The following is a 20,085-nucleotide window of genomic DNA, read 5'->3' as shown; positions in this document are numbered from 1 at the left end:
ACGTTACGTAACGTCTATAAATGTGAATAATTCACGGAGTGATTTTTCTCACGCTGCTGGGGTGATCCGACAGCACCCTTCTCCAACTTGGGCCCTTTCAAATGTTTTGGGCTGAAACCCCCAGCATCCCTGACTGTTGGCCATGCAGGCTAGGGTGGATATCCTATATCAGGAGGGAAGCAGGCTGGGCAAAGCCGGCCGAGAGTTAAGAAACAACCACAAAAAAAGAGGAGTAAAACAAAATGAACAGCAAATATTTTTAAATACGGTTTTGTTCATTTATTTACAAAAATCCTGTCCTTACTCTGAAGAGCTGCTAGTGGCTGGGTTCACACAACACGCTAACCCACCCAGTGTGGGTTGTTGTTGAACTATGACTTACTCTGTTATCCGAATGCAGGTGGAGTCACGGCGTTGCCTAAACGCAGTGCTTTTTCCACAGGACAGGTTAGCATGTTGTCTGAACGCGGTGTGTTTTCTGCGGGATTGCTTGTTAACCATTCCAGACAAGCCAACAACAAGCCATGGTTTCTCAAGGTGGCTTGTTCGAGACAAATAAACCACAAGCTGCCCTGGGGGAAACGCGCTTTGTTCGAACGACATGATGGCCCCTAAGGGGTTAGCGTGTTGTGTGAACCCGGCCTCCGGTTTACAAGATCCTACTCCCATTTTCATGGCTTCACGCTCTTGAATAGTTGGCGTTCTTTGCCCACAGTCAAATAAATGTTCAATGTGACCGGACAGATGACAAAATTGACCAGCCAGTCTGCTGCAGTGCCAGGTCTACCTCATATATTTTGCCACATCCTCCCGGATGGCTGCCTGGCTGTGTCTCACCAGGTTCCTTTCTCATCAACATCAGTCCTGTGTAACTTTGGAGGTGGGCACAATCCCTTACCACTGACGTTTGTCTGTGACTGTGTGTGTGTGAGAGAGAATGGGGCCACATTGGAGGATCGGAAGAATTGCTTTTCTTTTAGTCTCACCGGTTTGCCTTCTGGGAAAATGGGTGTGTTGTGACTGGCCGTGGCAGCCATTTTGTGGAGGGCCAAGCCCCTCTTGTGGCAGCCATTTTGCGAGAGTGCCCACAGCACTCTTCCAGATGCCCTCCCCTGATTGAAAAAGTTGGAGACCCCCGGCGTAGATTGAGTGGGAAAGACCAAAGTCATCAACCCTGGTTGCTATATGTTCGCACGCACACACTTATCCCGAGCACTCTGTACTTGTACCATAGGAAACAAATCTTGCACTGTTTTCTGTGCGCATGTGGTTGGCGGGAGCATGTTAAGAAAGAAGTAAAAGCCAGGCTTATCAGTCTATTGCAAAATACTACAAGTTTTGCTTAAATTTGAAGTTGCGTGCGCATGCGCATGACCAGACGTTCAGAAACGAAACGGAGCTGTTTGAAGTGCCGTTTGAACGCCTTATTTCTAAGACGATTCTTCTTGCTGTGACCCAGAGTAATCAATGTAATGACCAGTGTAAATGGGGAGAGAGGGTCCCAATTTCCAGATCCCAAATGAGCCTTGGAGACGCTTACACCTGGACGGATTAACGTGGAGAAGAGTTCAAACATGCCTGCTGTGCTTCTGGATGAGTTGCTGATCTGGACCTGCCCCCCTGATTGGAAGGTGCTGGGGCCCAAGCATGGATTCGTGCAGGGGTGCAGCGTGCACCCTCCTCTGAGCCCACAGGAGCCTTTCATTATAATGCAATGGCCATGAGCCACAGTGGATTCTAAGCCACGCATGATGGCGCCTGAAGAAGCTTGGCTTTTCCCCTTCACTGGGTCTCGCGGGATAACTCCCAGCATGCCTCGCTTTGAATCCTTGGGAGTTGCGTCCTCCCACGGCGGTTAATATTTAATGCTCTGCCGTCCGCGGCCGTGAAGGAGGGGCGGTGGCTGGAACAGCGGGAGATCCCCGAGGTGCAAAATGCCGGCTTCTCCGAGGCCTTGAGAAAGCCTTGGTGGGGCAGTCGGAGCGGAGGAGACGGCCCTGCGCCCCTGCAGCTGAGGAGCGCGGGCCTCGCAGGGAGCTGTGGCGTGCCCCGGGGGCCGTGCGCTCCAGATAATTTTATCCGTGCAAAGCCGCGACTTTGCATTGTCCCTTCTGGGTAATCACAACTGCGCTTCCCGGGGAGGGGGATTAAAATTCTGGGACCCAGATGGTCCAGAGGGCGCGAAAAGCCGGCTTCCGTGACCTCTACAGAGGATCTAAAATGGAACGTTTTTTTAAGTATTTTATGCTTGCCGCTGTTCCCTGCCTTGATCCAATCTGAGAGGCGATAAAAAATAAATTATTATTGTTGTTGTTGTTGTTGTTCTTCATTTTGCAGAGCTTATTCTGCTGTTTTTACTACTCTGCTGCCTTTTATCGGCCCTGATACCAAACTGGTTCTCTCCTGGCAAAGGTTTCGCTATTCTTCGAGAGGGGCAGAGAATTACTGTGTAGACTATGAACATCAGAACATCAGAAGAGCCCTGATGCTGGATCAGACCAAGGGCCCATCTAGTCCAGAACTCTGTTCACACAGTGGCCAACCAGCTGTCGACCAGGGAACAACAAAGCAGGACACGGTGCAACAGCACCCTCCCACTCATGTTCCCCAGCAACTGGTGCACACAGGCTTACTGCCTCTGATACTGGAGGGAGCACACAGCCATCAGGGCTAGTAGCCATTGATAGCCTTTGCCTCCAGAAATTCATCCAACCCCCTTTTAAAGGCATCCAAATTGGTGGTCATCACCACATCTTGTGGTAGTGAGTTCCATAGTTCAACTGTGTGAAGAAGTCCTTGCTTTGATCCATACGGAATCTCCCACCAATCAGCTTCATGGGAGGACCCCATTGGGTTCTAGTATTTTGAGAGAGGGAGAGAAATGGCTCCCTGTCCACGTTCTCCACACCGCTACAGGGTGGGGAAGCTACTTTGTATGTGTTTGGGGATCTTGCAGAAGACCTCGGCGTACGCATCATTGGGGTTACGATTCCGATGCCGTGTTTGGAAATGTTTCGGCAGTCTCCTCAAGGGGGTTGGGGACAAGGGAGGGTACGGAAGAAGAAGCAGAACCATGAAAAGAGAAGGAACGCTTTGCGGGGCAATCCCAAAAGTGGTTCCAAGTCCGCCTTGTCTCTCCGGCATCCTCCCTAGTTTTCCTTCCGTCTTCTCCTGCACACTTGAAGCTTTTACTCTGCACGTCATGAGATCTAGGAACTTGGTATGTTTGCTTAGCAAAGGGATTCCGAGTACGTGTTCAGGAGTTCAGCTGGGATTGTTTAGCTTGGAAAAAAGGAGGGTAAGAGGAGGCATGATAGAGGTGGACAAGATCATGCACGGTGCGGAGAATGTGGAGAGGGAGACATTTTTCTCCGTCCCTCAAAATACTAGAACCAGGGGACATCCCATGAAGTGGATCGGTGGGAGATCCAGGACAAATAAAAGGAAGGACTTCTTCACACAGTGCATAGTTGAATTATGGAACTCACTGCCACAAGATGTAGTGATGGCCACCCATTTGGATGGCTTTAAAAGGGGGGTGGATAAATTCCTGGAGGAGAAGGCTATCAATGGCTACTAGCCCTGATGGCTGTGTGCTACCTCCAGTATCCGAGGCAGTGAGCCTGTGTGCACCAGTTGCTGGGGAACATGGGCGGGAGGGTGCTGTTGCACCATGTCCTGCTTTGTTGATCTCTGGTCGATGGCTGGTCGGCCGCTGTGTGAACAGAGTTCTGGACTAGATGGACTCTAGTGAACCGCCCAGAGAGCTTCGGCTATTGGGCGGTATAAAAATGTAATAAATAAACAAAAATTGGCCTGATCCAGCAGGGTGCTTCTGATGTTTTCCGTTTCTAGTGCAGAGAGGTCTGGACTCTGTGTTCTTTCGGCAGATCTCACGTAGTTGAGTTTGATTTTGGAAGAGGCAGATGACGCAGCCTGTGGGTGGTCTCCGGGACGTTGCCGGACAGTTTGTGGGTTCAGTCTCTTCTCAAATCCAGCCCTCCGACAGTTCAAAACTTTACATCCGCCTTTATACCGGCCGTTATGCCTTTCCAATGTGTTGGACTGTAGCCCCTGTTCATATGGTGAGGATTTTCCCCCCCAAAACTCATCCCACAATCGTAAACCTGCAGCCGCGGAGGGCAAAAAATTCTGGCCACGCAATCAGATGCTACGAAAGTTCCCTTTTGTACACCCACCGTGGGAAGTTATCCGTCAGAATTTCAAGTTTCTAGACCTAATTGTTTAGAGAGAAGCCCATCCGTCTGTCTTTTGTGATCTTTCCCTGACTTTTGTGGGAAGGTGTGTTCGCACGATACTTTCTCCCGCAAACGTGGCCACCGAAATCTCCAGCAATCCGTTCCCCCCCCCCCCCCGCGTAGCTCCCTGAATCTGACTTTCCTTTGTATTGTGAATTGCCTCCGCCCCAGCTAGGGTGGGTTCTAGCCACCACGATAGGACTTTACACGGCTGATCGCTGCGAGGCAGGAGACACGTTGGAATAGACGGCTCCTCAGATGGCAGCGTGTGCCTCAATTACTTGCTGCTTCGGTCGGTTTCTCCTAAATTCCAGCGCTTCGTTTGCACTCTGGTTATGCTCAGTGGCGGTCTTGATTTCAGCGACTGGACAGGGCCTGCTATCTTCGGTTGAACTTTGCGAGGGCTCCCGGAAACATTCCGGATTTTGAGGTGGGCGAAAGCCATGCTTGCAGGTGACGCTTTTCCCTCCCTGACGCGGCTTTTCCTTCAGCGCTCACGGTGGTCTTTAATCCAGCTGCCAGCTATTTCTCAAGCCTTAACTGACTCAACGGACGGTGGCCCGGTGTTCTTCAAACATCAATAAATCCGTTGAGCGTCCTGCACGGCAAATTCGGCCGGGCTCTTTTGGGGGCGTGGGGCTGGCAGCATTAGTTAGCTGGTGGATGCTGTGGGTGAGCAAATGCTTTTAACTACGCATTAAAACTGACACTCAGGGTTCCAGTTCTCTCTGTTCTAGCGTCGGAGGGAAGTCCAGTTTAAAAGAGCCGGTGTGGTGTAGTGCCTAAAGTGTTGGACTGGGAATCGGGAGATCTGGGTTCTAGTCCCCACTCAACCATGGAGGACTTTGGGCCAGTCATGGACTCTCAGCCTAACCTACCTCACAGGGTTGTTGTGAGGATAAAATGGAGCAGAGGAGGAGGATGTATGTATGCTGCCTTGGGTTCCTTGGAGAAAAAAAGGCGGGATATAAATAAATAAATAAATAAATAAATAATAGCCCCCGTCTCATTCCTCTCCCAACCTCAGATAACCTACCAGCTTCCGACAGTCAGGGGGGCTCTTGAGAATTCTAAACACTGCCCCACCCACTCTGGCCGCTGTTGCACCTAGACTCCCGGGTGGGGGGGCTGTACCACATGGTGTTGCCCCTTGACGGGCCCTACAGAAGCTGGAACACAGAGCACGTGAGCCAAGGGCTTTATTTTTTATTTATTTCCCCACCCCGCCGGGGTGACCCTAATGCAGCCGTGTGTGTGTGTGGGGGGGTGACGGTGGTGGAGTGCGCATTTAAAACCGGGGATGCTTCGGAGGTCTCTGGAAAGGCTGCGAGCCGCGTGGGGTTCCCTCTGCCCCCTGCGAAACCAAGCTAGGTAGCGCCAGGTCTCTGGATTGCCTGGCAAGATACCCCCCGCGCCTCCTCTCCGGTACAATCGGCCCTGTGTGCGCTCCCCCCCCCCGCCAAGGGGGCCGTCCCACGCGGCTTGGCCACCGAGAGCTCATTCATGAACAGGCGCAAGTCAGCTGTATGGTAATGGGGGGGAGGTGGGGGGGCCGGGGGCAGGGCAGGTCCTCCCTCGGCGCCTCTGCCTTTGTCTGCCGGCCGCTCATCCCTCTCCACTCTCGTCCCTTCTCCACTCTCATCCCTTCTCCACTCTCGTCCTCCCATGCAGAGGCCGGCCAGGAACGGGTCCGCTCGCCGCCGGAGACCAGCGCCCCCGGCATGACATCGGGGAACGGGACCGCTGCCTCCACCGTCGCCAGCGCCGCCCCCCACAACGGTGAGAACAAGCCGCCCCAGGCCATTGTGAAGCCGCAGATCCTGACCCACGTCATCGAGGGCTTTGTTATCCAGGAGGGGGCCGAGCCGTTCCCGGTAGGCGGTGGGCGGGGGGGTGGGAGGGGGCAGGGGGGAGAGGACTGGGGCTTGGCGGGGGCGGGGGCACGGCTTCTTTTGCCGGGCGCAGAAAGCCCAGGGCAAGCGACTTGTGCGTTTGGGCGGCAGGTTTGGAGGGAGGGAACGAGCCGCCCTGCAGCGGAGACAAGGCAGTAGGGGAACCGGTTGGAGAGCGAGGCGGGAGAGGAGCCGGGGGGGGGGAGTCCTCCCTACTTCTCCCTACTTCTCCCCCAGTTCCCAAAGGCTGATCCCGCTTGTCAAAAGTGTCGTTCTAAGATCCCCGGGAGGCAGACGTTGCTCTAGGACGCGGCCGGGCGGGTGGGTGGGCGGGCAGACAGGAGCTCTCTCCAGGTGTTTTGGACTCCAACTCCCAGAAGCCCCTGCCCAAACACCTGGCGCCTGAAGCATTCTGGTTTCTGGTGTCAAGAAGAGCAGCTGAGGAGTTTTGGGCCCCAAAGGCAGACAGGAAGAAAGCCGTCTCCCAGGTTATCTCTTTTTTAAGAGCCAGCACGGATGAGGCCCTGCGACAGTGGGGCCACCACTGAGGAGGCTGTGTTTGAAGTCCCTGCCTTGTCCCTCTCTCACCAGGTGGGGCGCTCTTCGCTGCTTGTGGGGAGCCTGAAGAAAAAGTATGCGCAAGGGCTCTTAGCCGACAAGCCTCAGCACCAGGACAACACGACCACCACTGACTCTGAGATGGAGGACCCCTATTTGCAAGGTGGGCTCCGGGGCCCCTCAGCCCTGGGAATTGTGCAGGAGTCTACAAACGCGCAGGGTGAGAGGGACGCAGAGCATGTGCAGAGTGCTGCTCCTTCCCTCCCTCACTGGGGAGGGGCAGCCTGCTTAGAACATGTCCACGTCATCGAAATAATTGCACAGTCACCTCCTAATTGCCCTGCCTGCACCTCCTCCCTCACCTCCTGGAGTTGAGTGTCGGATTGTAACCTCCTTGGGGCAAGAAGCCGCGCTCTGTATTTTGCGTGTTTTGGCCACTCAAGTCTCCGCTGTATAATACACCTATGGAACTCACTGCCACTGGCTCTAAAAGGGGATTAGACACGTTCATTTTGAGGGGCCTTCTAGCCACGACCGCTGGATTTGAAACCTCCCTGGCCTGGGGCAGTATACCTCTGAATATCAGTTGTTGGAGACCGTAAGCAGGGGACACGACTCGCCTTTCTCTGCCTGCTTGCATGTTCCAAGAGTTTGTCCCCTGTTGGAAGCAAGATACTGGGCTAGTTCCGAGAAAGCGTTGGCTGCCCTTCTTGCCAGCGCGCAGGGTGGCTGCATTAAGGCTCTGCAAACTACTGTTCCCTTTAATATGGGAGGCGGAGCTCAGGGGCTACTGAATTCGTTCCGCCCCTCCCCTTTTTAATACAGGCCTGCTCCATACCTGCAATACAGGAAAGGCAGAACACGGCAGGTTGAGGGGTGTGACGTCCAACGGTGTCGTGGGTGAACATGACCACTCCTGCCTCAGACGGGGGGTCAGGAGGTCCGGGTTCGAGTCCCCACTCAGCCGTGGAAACCCACTGGGTGACTTTGGGCCAGTCACAGACTCTCAGCCCAACCCACCTCACAGGGTTGTTGTGAGGATAAAAATGGAGAGGAGGATTATGTACACCGCCTTAGGTTCCTTAGAGGAAAAAAGGCAGGATATAAATATAATAATAATAACAACAACAACAAATGTATCATGTGGTCTTCCGTCCCGGCTGGCTTCCTTTTGTTCCTCACCTGTAAAATGGGCACAGCGGCGTTGTGTGTCACTGTTCTCCAGGCCCAGAACTGACCCAAGAGATCCCCAAAGTGCTTTCCAGCACGATCCTGTGCCTACTTCCTCAGGAATAACTTCCGCTACACGCTGCTTTTATCTGAGTTTTCGGCAAGTGTGCGCAGGGTTTGTGGCTACTTAAACGCATCCCTCCCCTTTACAAAATGGCGGCTAACAGTTATTAATGTACACGTGCAGTATAAAAAGGAGCACCAGAAACAAATAAAACAACAACCTTAAGGGCAAGATTTTTTAAAAAATAATGCAGTGAAAGTTAGATTTTTCTCTGCTGTATTTAGTCCTAGAACGCAGGGTCTGAGCCAATTAAAATACAGCAGGAGAGATCCAAGGGAATTTAAATACTAGAACCTGATGGGCTCATCCCATGAGGGTGATTGGTGGGAGATTCAGGACAGATCAAGGGAAGGACGTCTTCGCACAGCACATAAATTATGGAACTCACTACCACAAGATGTAATGATGGCCACCAATTTGGATGGCTTTAAAAGGGGGTTGGATGAATTCCTGGAGGAGAAGGCTATCCATGGCTACTAGCCCTGACGGTTGTGTGCTCCCTCCAGTAACAGAGGCAGTAAGCTTATAGGCACCAGTTGCTGTGGGACATGGGTGGGAGGGTGCTGTTGCACCGTGTCCTGCTTTGTGGGTCCCTGGTCGACAGCTGGTTGGCCCCTGTGGGAACAGAGTGCTGGACTAGATGGACCCTCGGTCTGATCCAGCAGGGCCCTTCTTATGTTCTTAATACTTTTTCACACATTGCTTAATGTGTTAGCTTACGGAACTCACTGCCACAAGATGACCAGATGGTTTTAAAAGGGGATAAGGCACGTTAAGGGGGGCAGATCTGTTTGTGGCGGGCACAGATTCGTAGTAGCTTTTTATTCGAAGATGGTAAACTTGGGGGGAGGCAAACAGGGGGTGACATTTCACACCTTCTGCTTATATCCTTCTGTCAGGAACTGGGCAGGATGTACCTTGGGTCGGATCCAGAAGGGGAATTCTTCGATTCTTTAACAATTTTATTATTTTCTACAGAGGAATAGAAAAAGAAAGACAAGCAAAGAAAGAAAGCATAACAGAACATCACACACTTAACTAACAATACAATACGCTACATCTAATAAAAACACATATGCAAAACATATAAGGCCATATTCCCTTTGAGGCAATCTTCATGTCAGACGTATAGGCTGTCAATAATTTCACCTTAGCCAGCCCAGTGTTATGTAAAGACCACAATTATATATAAAAACCACTAACAAATACATCATTCTTTTGCAACTCTTGTATATACTCTATCAGAGGTTTCCAGTCCAATATGAAAGAAGTTGTTGATTTTTCTCTTACTAACGCTGGAAGTTTCGCCATCTCTGCCATCTCCAAAACCTTCAGCAGCCCTTCCTCCATTGATGGTCCTGTGTCTTTTTCCAGTATTGCGCATAAAGTAGTTCTAGCTGTTGTCATGTACAAAAACAATGTTCCTCCTTTTTCTTTATTTCTTTATTTCTTTATTTCTTTATTACATTTTTATATCGCCCAATAGCCGAAGCTCTTTAACTTGATCATCTCTAAGTCCCAACAAGAACGTTTCTGGTTTCATTTGTAGATCTGTCTTTAATATTTTTTTGCATTGACAAATGGATCTGAGTCCAAAAAGATTTTGCTTTTTTACTTATGACCCCCACATATGGTAAAAAGTTCCTTCTTGTTCTTCACATTTCCAACGGTCTCCCAAACAACCCCTGTACATTTTTGCTAAATTTGAGGGAGACATATACCATCTATATATACACCATCTTGTTGAAATTCTCCTTGAGTCTGGTACTTAACATATATTTTAAACCTTTTACCCACGTATTTTTCCATAATTCCATTGGTACAGTCTACCCAAAGTTTTGATCCCATTTTAACATACAGTCCTTTGTTTCTTCATTCTCTGTCTCAAGCTTTCACAATCGCTTATATACCTTAGAGATAACATATTCGTCATTAGTACTTGGGTCAGATTCAGGGGGGGGAATTCTTCGATTCTTAAAGGCAGCATGACTCTGTGTGTGTGTGTGTGTGTGTGAAACGCCCAGAGAGCTTCGGCTATTGGGCGGTATAAAAATTAGGTGTGTGCACAGACCCCCCCAATCTGCTTCGTGGCCCGATCTGGAAAATCCGGATCGGGCCCGATCCTCTTCGCGCTGCTCCGCCCGTCTCACGCTCTGCTTCGCGGAGCGAGATCCAGCCTCGCCACCGTCACTACATGGACGGCAGCAGTGGCCGCAGCGCAAGCTAAGCCATCCCCCTGCCCCCTTACCTGCATCCGTCACGGGCTTCAATTGAGGCCCCGGTTGAAGCTGGAAGAGGCCTCGGCCTTCACTTCCACCTTCAACCGGGGCCTCAATTGAAGCCCACGCCAGACACAGGTAAGCGTCCTTCCTCCCTGCTCCCTTACCTGGTGTCGCCGCCGCTGCATGGATGGCGGCACCGGCAGCGCCAGATGAGTCCCCCTCCCGCCCCACTTACCTGCAGGCGAAGCTCCGGATTGAGGCGATCCTCTTCACCTCAATCCGCAGTCCCCCTGACTCTCTTCGCCTCCGCCTTATCCGGAGGCGAATTAGGCCGCCTCACTTCTGCTTCTCTGAACTGAAGAGAAGCGGAACACATCCCTAATAAAAATGTAATAAATAAAAAAAATGTAATAAATAAATAAATAAATGTGTGTGAAACTGCGCTATAGGATTCCCAAAATCTGGCATCCGTCTCTTTGGGGATAAGTGGGTCCGCTGTGGATCACCCTTATTGAAAACTCTGCTTTTCCTTCTCCAGAATCCAAAGATGAGGGGTCACCCCCGAAGCTGAAGTGTGAACTCTGTGGTCGCCTCGACTTTGCGTACAAGTTCAAGCGGTCGAAACGCTTCTGCTCCATGGCCTGTGCTAAGAGGTGCTTCCCTGACTGATGTCCCAGATTCTTGTGCCCCCCCCCTCTGCCCCTTATTAACTGCATGCTAGCGGGATGAGATCTCCCCCCTCCGCGCTCCCACCTCCAGGGTTCGAACATGGGCCGTGTACAACCTTTGACCCGTTCTCTGGACTCTGGGGTTGGACTTGATGGCCTTGTAGGCCCCTTCCAACTCTGCTATTCTATGATTCTCCCCGCTCTCAGGTACAACGTGGGTTGCACAAAGCGTGTGGGGCTCTTTCACCCCGATCGTAGCAAGCTTCAGAAGCCGAGCGCCCCCACGCATGGCCGGCGCCGGACCTGCAAAGGTAGCCTCCCCCCGCTCAGCAAAGAAAGCAAGAAACAGGTAAGGGCTGAGAAAGTCTGTCTCTCTGGAGTGCTGGTTTCCCAGAGACGCAGTGGTAGGAGAAGGGAATTGGCACCAGCAAGGAGGTGGAAGAAAGAGAGGCGAGCTCTGGTGCCGTGTATAGATAAACCATGAACTTTTTACTTTTGTAATGATGTGAAAACGCTCGACGTTTCGGATTCACACAACCCAGAAAATCTGCTAGTTCTGATAGCAGGACGCACAACAGACGCTGCAGCTTCTTAATCAAGCGAACTGTGTTCGCAGTTTTGCAGCTTGTCCGTCCTTTTTTCTTATTACAGCTCCTGAGGAAGGATTCTTCTGAATCCGAAACGTCGAGCGTTTTCACATCATTGCAAAAATAAAAAGTTCATGGTTTATCGATACACGGCACCAGCGCTCGCCTCTCTTTCTTCCACTTCCCAGAGATGCAGAACGTTTTGACTTTGTGGGAAGCATGTAAGCACCCCGGGTGGTTTTTTTGTTTTTTTACCTGCCTGCAGGTAGAAGGGATGCAAGGGCCAAAGGAGAGACCGTGTAACATGTGTGGGGATTTCTGGATGAGAATCTCCCTGAACAGTCAGTTCCCCCACCTGTAAAATGGGTATAATTGGGATCTCGCACGGATGGAGTGAGACGCCGCCGATTTTGGTCTTGCAAATAAACTCCGCGTGTGTGTTTATATGACGTGGTGTTTGGTTTGGTGATGCAAGCTGCTTATCAAATAGTTTTGCATACACATGTATGTGTGTTTTAACCAGCCTCGGGGTTTTTTAACCGGGGCGGTGTGCAGTACCCTGCCCAAAGAAAATAAGCCGTCTGTACTAAGACAGGATGAATTCTGCAATTCGTTCTGCAATCTGTTTTCTCCCAGCCTTCCTCAACCAGGTAGTGATATGTTGGATGTGTCCAGCCCAGTTTCCAAGCCCAACACACCTCAGGACCTGAAAAATCCTGAAGGAAAGCAATCGAAATCTCCTTCCCTCCGTTTTGTGGTTAAGCGGCGTAGTTCACGGTGTCATCTGACACGCGTTTTCCCTAACTGTGTGCACCTGTTAACCACGTTGTGTTCAGCCTCGCTAACCACGTTACGCAGCGTGGCTAGCGGCACAAAATTTGGTTTAAGGTGTCGTCTGACACATCCCTAATATGTGGTTAACGGGCCGAAATCATAGAGCTTCCGAGACAGAGTGGCTGAAATGGCCCCGGCCGCTCTAGCCTGTGGCCTCGATCGCTGTTTCAGCCTGCTCATTGGTTGTAACGGGTGCTGCAGGTCCCATTTCGCTTAATCACCCCCTGGTTTTTGTGTGGTCCGTGTTCTTTGAAGAGGCGCCTTCTGGAAATAGTCCTTTTTACCTCCCCAAACCTCCCCCCCCGACCCTTTCTCTGTTACGATGTTAAGTGAAATGGCGCATGCAGCTGCCAGGGGTCTTAGCACATGGACTGCTGGGATACGGGGCAGAGCATTCGGAGGACTCAGGCACTCACTGCTTTGTGGCTAGCGTGTGGTTAAGGAAAACTTCACCACGAAAGGATTCACAGTGTCGTCTGCCGGCGTTCCGCCTGTGGTTTGCATTAACCACAGCCAAACATGGTTCAGCTAACCACAAAGCACTGAATGTCATCTGAACGGGGTGTATGGGACACCCAGCTGAATTCTAATCTTCACATGAAACACCTGCCTCATCGACCCCCGCTTTGAGAAAGATAGTCTTTGAGAGGCAGTGGGGCCCGTTCAGAAGACACCTAAAACCAGTGGTTCCCAAACTTTTTCAGGCCACCGCCCCCTTGGTTCCACAAACTCATGCCCAGCGCCCCCCTACCCTACCCTATAAAAATCATTATTCAGAATAGCGGTTTTCAACGACCCACTAAGAAAGATAATAACAATAAAATTCAAAACAGTAACAATTAATTGAATATTTATTCAAAATCCAATTGAATTTTTTTTAGTTTATTCAATTAAACCTAATTGATGAACTTGATCCAGTGATATCATCTTTTCAAAGTCTGATAGTCATTTTGCAAGAATATTAGATACCACATTTAGTAACTAGGGTAGATAGAGTACCTCACTATTCTGTAAATTCTTAACGCTCCTCTGGATCCTGCTGGTCTGGGTGCCCGGGCTGAGCAGCAGTGGTGGGAGCCGGGTGGAGGAGCTGAGAATGAAAAAGGGGCCGTACTGCACGCGGCCCCTTTAAATGGGAAGCACCCGCCGCAGGCTTGCTGAGGGAGGGAGGGAAAACAGAGCGAATGCCTCTGTTTTGCAGCCGGCGTGGCAGGGCACACCCAGCAGGGTATGTCTCTTCATTAGCGTTTTGGTGCTTTTGAAACATTTCAATCCGCCATTAAAAGGACTCTTCTTAAACGGTATTAATACATGTGTGGATTCTTCCCCTATATGGCTTGGGACCAAACTACTTTCTTCCATAAAAATGTCCCTGGGTTTTAAGACAGGGATAACCTGGCTTCAGCTGTCCATGCTCTGGTAACCTCCAAGTTAGAGTACTGCAATGCGCTCTACGTAGGGCTGCCTTTGAAGATGGTTCAGAAGCTGTAGCTTATGCAAAATGCAGCGGCCAGATTGATTTCGGGAACCAGAAGGTTCGACCGTATAACACCTGCTCTGGTCCGCTTGCACTGGCTGCCTGTATGTTTCCGAGCCCAATTCAAGGTGCTGGTTTTGACCTATAAAGCCTTACAAGGCTTGGGACCACAATACCTGTTGGAACGCCTCTCCCAACGTGAATATACCCAGTCACTACGTTCAACATCTAAGGTCCTCCTCCGGGTGCGTACTCCGAGAGAGGCTCAGAGTGTGGCAACAAGGGAGAGGGCCTTTTCGGTGGTGGCCCCCAGACTGTGGAATGATCTCCCTGATAATGCTCGCCTGGCACCAACGCTGCTATCTTTCCGGCGCCAGGTTAAGACTTTCCTCTTTACCCAGGCATATGGCGGCACATCCTAATCACCCACATGTTTAGTTTTTTAATGGTTTTTAAATGCTTTGTGTGTGTATGTTCTGTGTTTTAGAATTTTAAATTTTGTATACTCGTTTTTACCTCAATTTTAGAATTTCTGTAAACCGCCCAGAGAGCCCTGGCTATGGGAGCGGCATATAAGTGTAATAAATAAATAAATAAATAAATAAATAAGACCTTCTGGAGAGGCGCTTCTCGGAAAATACCACCTCGAGCGCTCTCCTGCAGCCCCCCTGCCGCCCCCTTGCCTCTTAACGCCCCCTATGCAATCCCACCGCCCCCAAGGGGGCGGTACCACCCACTTTGGGAACCACTGCCTTAAACCATGGCTTTAAACATGGTGGTTAAGCCAGGAAGCCGGGCCATGTTCAGAAGATACCTTAAATTGTGGCTTTAACCACGGTGAATAAGGCCTTTTGCTTTATTCACCCTAGTTTAAGGTGTCTTCTGAACACAGCCCAGCTTTCTGGCTTAACCTCCATGGTTAAAGCCATGGTTTAGGGTGTCTTCTGAACGGGGCCTATGAAGCTGTTCCGTGCTTTGGAGACTCCCTTTTTAAATCCTGCTTCCCCGGGCCTTGGGATTCTCCCTCCCTTTGCAATCTAAACAGGGTGGAGGGTGGGGTGGCGTGGGGAAAACTGGAAGCCTAGGTGGCGGTAAGGTAGCCAGGGGCTGGCGCAAAGCCTACCTGGGAAAGGTGAGTTTTGAGGAGGGTCTCGAAGGAAACGAGAGATGGTTTCTTTCAGGCAGTTCCAAGTATAACAGGCAGCAAGCGAGGAGATCTTGAGATGCGGAGGGTTGTGGAGGGGGGATGTTGGATTCAATATCAAGCTTTGAGGGCTGGGAATATTTATTTATTTTATTTAGTTATTGCATTTATATACCGCCCCCATAGCCGAAGCTCTCTGGGTGGTTTACAAAAGTTAAAAACCGTGAACATTAAAAACAAATATACAAAATTTAAAACCATCAAAAGCATAAAAACAACAATGTCTTTTTAAAACAATTATTCTGGGGTCAATTAAAAACAAACTAACTCAGCATATGTGGTGAATTGCCTGGGAGAAGAGAAAAGTCTTGACCTGGCGCCGAAAAGATAACAATGTTGGCTCCAGGCGAGCCTCGTTGGGGAGATCATTCCAGGGTTGTGGGAGCCACCACTGAAAAGGCCCTCTCCCTTGCTGCTGTCCTCCGAGCTTCCCTTGGGGTAGGCACTCGGAGGAGGACCTTAGATGTTGAGCGTAGTGTACGGGTAGGTTCATGTCGTGAGAGGCGTTCCATCAGATATGGTGGTCCCACGCCGTGTAAGGCTTTATAGGTTAAAACCAACACCTTGAATTGGGCTCGGCAATGAGGGGAGAGGTGTTGCGTCAGGTATTGTGGCATGACCCCTCTGTACCAAAGCCCCTGGTCAGCTGCTGCCGGTCAGTGGGGACTGTGCTGGGCTAGGTGGAGAACCGCCCCCCCGCCCCGCTAGAAGACCAATTCCCGCGCTGCTTGTGTCCACAGGCGCCGGTTTCGCTGCCGCCCGGCTCGGGCCCCATTTCGGTCAGCGGCTCGCTGCAGCACGCCCACGCGCAAGAGGACTCCAGCCGCTGTTCGGACAATTCCAGCTACGAGGAGCCCCTCTCGCCCCTCTCGGGCAGCTCGTCCGCCTCCCGCCGGCGCCAAGGCGAGCGAGACATGGAGCTGCCCGATGTCCGCGTCCGGGACCTGGTGGGCATGGGGCACCACTTCCTGCCCAGCGAGCCCACCAAGTGGAACGTGGAAGACGTCTACGAATTCATCCGGTCCTTGCCCGGTAAGGCCTGACTCGCCGGTGCCACTGACGAGAGCCGGTCAGTTTCATTCCTCTTCACAGTTCGCTGCGCTTCTGCCAGGCTGCGGAGCGTTTGGGGAGGTGCTGATGAAGCACCCGGCTCTTCCCGTGCAGTTGCGGAAGGCGGTCTAGAGTTGGGGAAAGGGCAGCTAAAGGGATCCAGGGGCTGGAGCGTCTCCCCTTCGAGGGAAGGTGACAGCAGCTGGGATTGTTTAGCTTGGAAAAAAGGAGGCTCAGAGGAGACAGGATAGAGGTGGACGAAATGATGCACGGGGTGGAGAATGTAGACAGGGCGACCTTTTTCTCCCTCTACCGTAATACTAGACCCCAAAGGGTTATTAGATTGGTGGGAGATTCAGGACAAATCAAAGGGAAGTGCTTCTTCACACAGCGCAGGGTTAAACTCTGGAACTCACTGCCACAAGATGTAGTGATGGCCACCCATTTGGATGGCTTTCAAAGGGGGTTGGATGAATTTCTGGAGGAGGAGGCTATCGATAGCTACCAGTCCTGAGGCCTATGTGCTACCTCCAGTATCCAAGGCAGAACGCCTGTGGGCCCCATTTGCTGGGGAACATGGGTGGGAGGGTGCTGTTGCACCATGTCCTGCTTTGTTGTGTGAACAGAGCGCTGGACTAGATGGCCCCTCGGTGTGATCCGGCAGGGCACTTCGTATGTTCTCAGAGGCAATAAGCCTATGTACGCCAGCTGCTGGGGAACATGGGCAGGAGGGTGCCGTTGCAGCGTGCCGTACTTGCTCCATCTTGCCTGCCCCGCGTGTGTCGGCTAAACGGACCCCCCCCCCCCTCCGTCTTTCTGGTGTTTCATGGTTCTCTCCCGCCCCTGCAGGTTGCCAGGAGATCGCGGAGGAGTTCCGGGCGCAAGAGATCGACGGCCAGGCCCTGCTGCTGCTCAAGGAAGACCACCTCATGAGCGCCATGAACATCAAGCTGGGCCCCGCCCTCAAGATCTACGCCCGCATCTGCATGCTGAAGGACACCTAGGGGCTCACTGGCCGGATGCGTTTTCCAAGGGGCCGGGGGGGGGCGGGGAAGGCGGAGGAGGAGGCCTCCGGGCCGCAGCAGCAGCGCCCCCCCGCTGCCCCCACCCCACAACAGAACCTGAGCACAAAGCCCCCTGCCGACGGAAGGGGTGAAGAGAGACAGACCCCCGCCCCTCTTAAGGGACTCGATGTCCCGATGGCCAACTTAGGGGGCTGTACATAATATGTAGCGTTAGCGTCCCTTTCCACTCTCCCCCCACCCCCCCGTGGTGGCAGAGGGGGTGGTGTGTCCTGGGGCCGGGCAGGAGTGTGTGTGTCTGTTTCGGGGCGGGGGGGGGACACACGCCTCTCCTCCTCCTGAGAGTCTCTCCTGCTTCCCGGAGGCACCGGACCCCCCCCCCTCCTCGGATCGGACCGATTGACTTGAAACCTCAAAGCCAAACAGGATTGTTGCCTTAACTTTTCTCGTGTAGGCGTGCGTGTGCACGTGTGTGTGTGTGTATGCGTGTGGCGCCACTTAGTGCCCTACTCCCCCCCACACCACCCGCGTTTCCCGTGGGAATTGCCTCCCCTCCCATGAGCCCAGGAGCTGCCGGAGGCAAGGCGCCCCATCAGGGACGTATTGCCTCCCTCCCGGCGGTTTCTCTTTTCTTGGAGCCAGGTCTTCCGCGGGAGGCACCTCCTCGCACTCGAGGCCCGTTCTTCATCTGCCTCCTACGCTTCGGGAGCTGATCTTCAACTGCCTTAAAAGACCCTCCAACCCCTGCCACAAACATTGACGCCCACCCACCCCCGGACCCCATCCCATTTCAAGGCAGGGCAGGAGGGGCCGGCCCTCTCCCTCGAAGATGGGGCTGGCCTCCGACGACGCGTCAAGAGTGGCTGGTCTCTCCTTGGGCGATCAGCGGGGCAGGGGTGGCGAAGGGCCGGGACCGCAGCTGAGCTGCTTTTCTCCCCCCCCTCACAACTTTTTTGTGCGTGATGCCCCCCTCCCCCCTTAACCTCCTCCGTGCTGGCCACTCACCGCAGACTTCTGGGCTGCAAACCAAGGACTTTCTACTCGTTTTCCCCACACACACCTGTGTTTTTAATAAATTCCTTTAAAAACAAATGAAAAGTGGCCTCTCTGTTTGCAAGGTACACGTGTTGTTGTTTTTCTCGGTGGTGCAGTTTGGAAATCTTGCCCTCAGCTTGTCCATTATCGGAGGAAGAGAGAGGTGAGCCCAGAGCTAACGCGAGAGGGCAAAGCCGGCGTGTTGAAGTTTCTCTATAGGGTGGAAGAGTTTGGCTCAGGGCTGTGAAGTCAAATCAACCAAATCTCTGCAAGCTTTTTCCTTTAGGCTCTCTCTCTCTCTGTGTGTGTGTAATTCTTTGTTCCAGCCCACAGGCCCAATTGACTACAACTCCCATCAGCCTGAGCAACAGCCTCTGGAGGGTTCCCCACCCCTGCTCTATGGTAGTCTCCCAAAGCTTTCCATGTTTGATGAGAATTCTGGGAGGCTTTCTACATTCTGGGGGGCTTTCTACATCTGCTTAAATTCGCAATGGCCGCTGCTAGCCCACGCCTAGGAGCCCTGAAGTTGTGTGAACGGCGAGTTGGCCCCGACACCCGCGACTCCCTTACTCGCCTGGGAAGAGGTACTGCTGTCCTCTGAAAAACCTCTCGAAATTCTCAGGACTCCTGGGTCTAATAATAATGGATGGATAGATGGGGAAAAAGGCTATCCGTGTTTTTAGAGTGAAAAAACAAGCCGAAAGCAGGGGTGGAACCAAGGATAATCTTGCAAAATATTATTAGGGCCAACGTAGCACTCGTGTTGTGCATTACAGAGTACAAGCGGGCAGGTCCCTGCCCCACAGAGCTTACAATTCTTGAACTAGATGCATGGCAATTGGTCTCTTGGCTCAAGGACGTAAAAGCCTTCTCCAAAGGCAGCTGTGCAGGTTTGGGGGAAGAGGTTAAAACCCATTTGCCAGTGTGGGCCTCTTCCCAGGGTGCATTTTAATTCAAAAACTCTTACTGCTCTAACTAAACCTTTAAGGGAGGCATTTCAACCTTTTAAAAAAGTTGAGAACCAATTTGAGGAAAGAGGTGATGACTCCACTACAGCTATCTCTTCCAGGGTGGGCGCTTGGTTCCTGCTCCAGAGTCTTAGTCTTTCTTGCAGATCAAAATAACAACCTGGACAGCAGACCGCACAATTTTTAGCAGTTGCTATTAAAATAAGACCTGTTTAAATCGGAGTCTTAATTTCACAGTCCCTTCGACTGAACAGAAGTGCATTTATTTATTTCATGTGCAAAGGGCTGCGTCTTCATCTTGACTTGATGTAATTGTTTAGAATGCAATTCAGGTAACGTTCGTCAATTATCACCTTGATTTTTATTCTTCGTACATTTCATTTTTCGATGCAAAGGCCTGTGGAAGATGCAAATAAAAGGAATCACTTTTCATCTCTGGGACAAGGAGGTGCAGGGTAGACTTATCAGATTTGCAGACAACACAAAATTGGGTGGGATAGCTACTACCCTGGAAGGCAGAAGCAAACTTCAAAGTGATCTTGATAGGCTGGAGCGCTGGGCTGAAAACAACAGGATGGAATTTAATAGGGATAAATGCCGAGTTCTACACCAAGGAAAAAGAAACCAAATGTACAGTTACAAGATGGGGGATACTTGACTCAGTAATACTACAAACGAGAAGGATCTTGGAATTGTTGTAGATCACAAGCTGAATATTGAGCCAACAGTGTGATGCGGCTGCAAAAAATGCAAATGCTATTTTGGGCTGCATTAATAGAGGTATAGCTTCCAAATTGCACAAAGTACTGGTTCCTCTCTATTCAGCCCTGGTTAGGCCTCATCTAGAGTATTGCGTCCAGTTCTGGGCTCGACTTCAAGAAGGATGCAGACAAGCTGGAGCGTGTTCAGAGGAGGGCAACCAGGATGATCAGGGGTCTGGAGAACTGGGCATGGTTAGCTTCTCGTTATTCTCTTCTCGATCCTTCCAGAGTGCAGGGGACAGATTAATGGGCCC

The 20,085-nt window shown here is 51.6% G+C and overlaps 1 protein-coding gene across 1 annotated transcript in view; it reads left to right on the top strand.

Annotated features, from left to right (window-relative positions):
- Nucleotides 1–18,165, top strand: part of PHC2 (polyhomeotic homolog 2) — a 56,552-nt gene extending 38,387 nt beyond the window's left edge. Inside the window, 6 exon segments of the mRNA XM_063145309.1 lie at nt 5,931–6,133; nt 6,743–6,872; nt 10,764–10,878; nt 11,101–11,242; nt 15,736–16,027; nt 16,895–18,165. Of these exon segments, the coding sequence (XP_063001379.1) occupies nt 5,931–6,133; nt 6,743–6,872; nt 10,764–10,878; nt 11,101–11,242; nt 15,736–16,027; nt 16,895–17,049 (1,037 nt within the window). The 3' untranslated portion in view covers nt 17,050–18,165.
- Nucleotides 18,166–20,085: the final 1,920 nt, after the last annotated feature.

This window comes from Elgaria multicarinata, chromosome 20 (assembly GCF_023053635.1).
Source record: "Elgaria multicarinata webbii isolate HBS135686 ecotype San Diego chromosome 20, rElgMul1.1.pri, whole genome shotgun sequence".
Lineage (NCBI taxonomy): Eukaryota > Metazoa > Chordata > Lepidosauria > Squamata > Anguidae > Elgaria > Elgaria multicarinata.
Note: the sequence above shows the minus strand (reverse complement) of the source record. Positions and strands in the feature narration are given on the sequence as shown.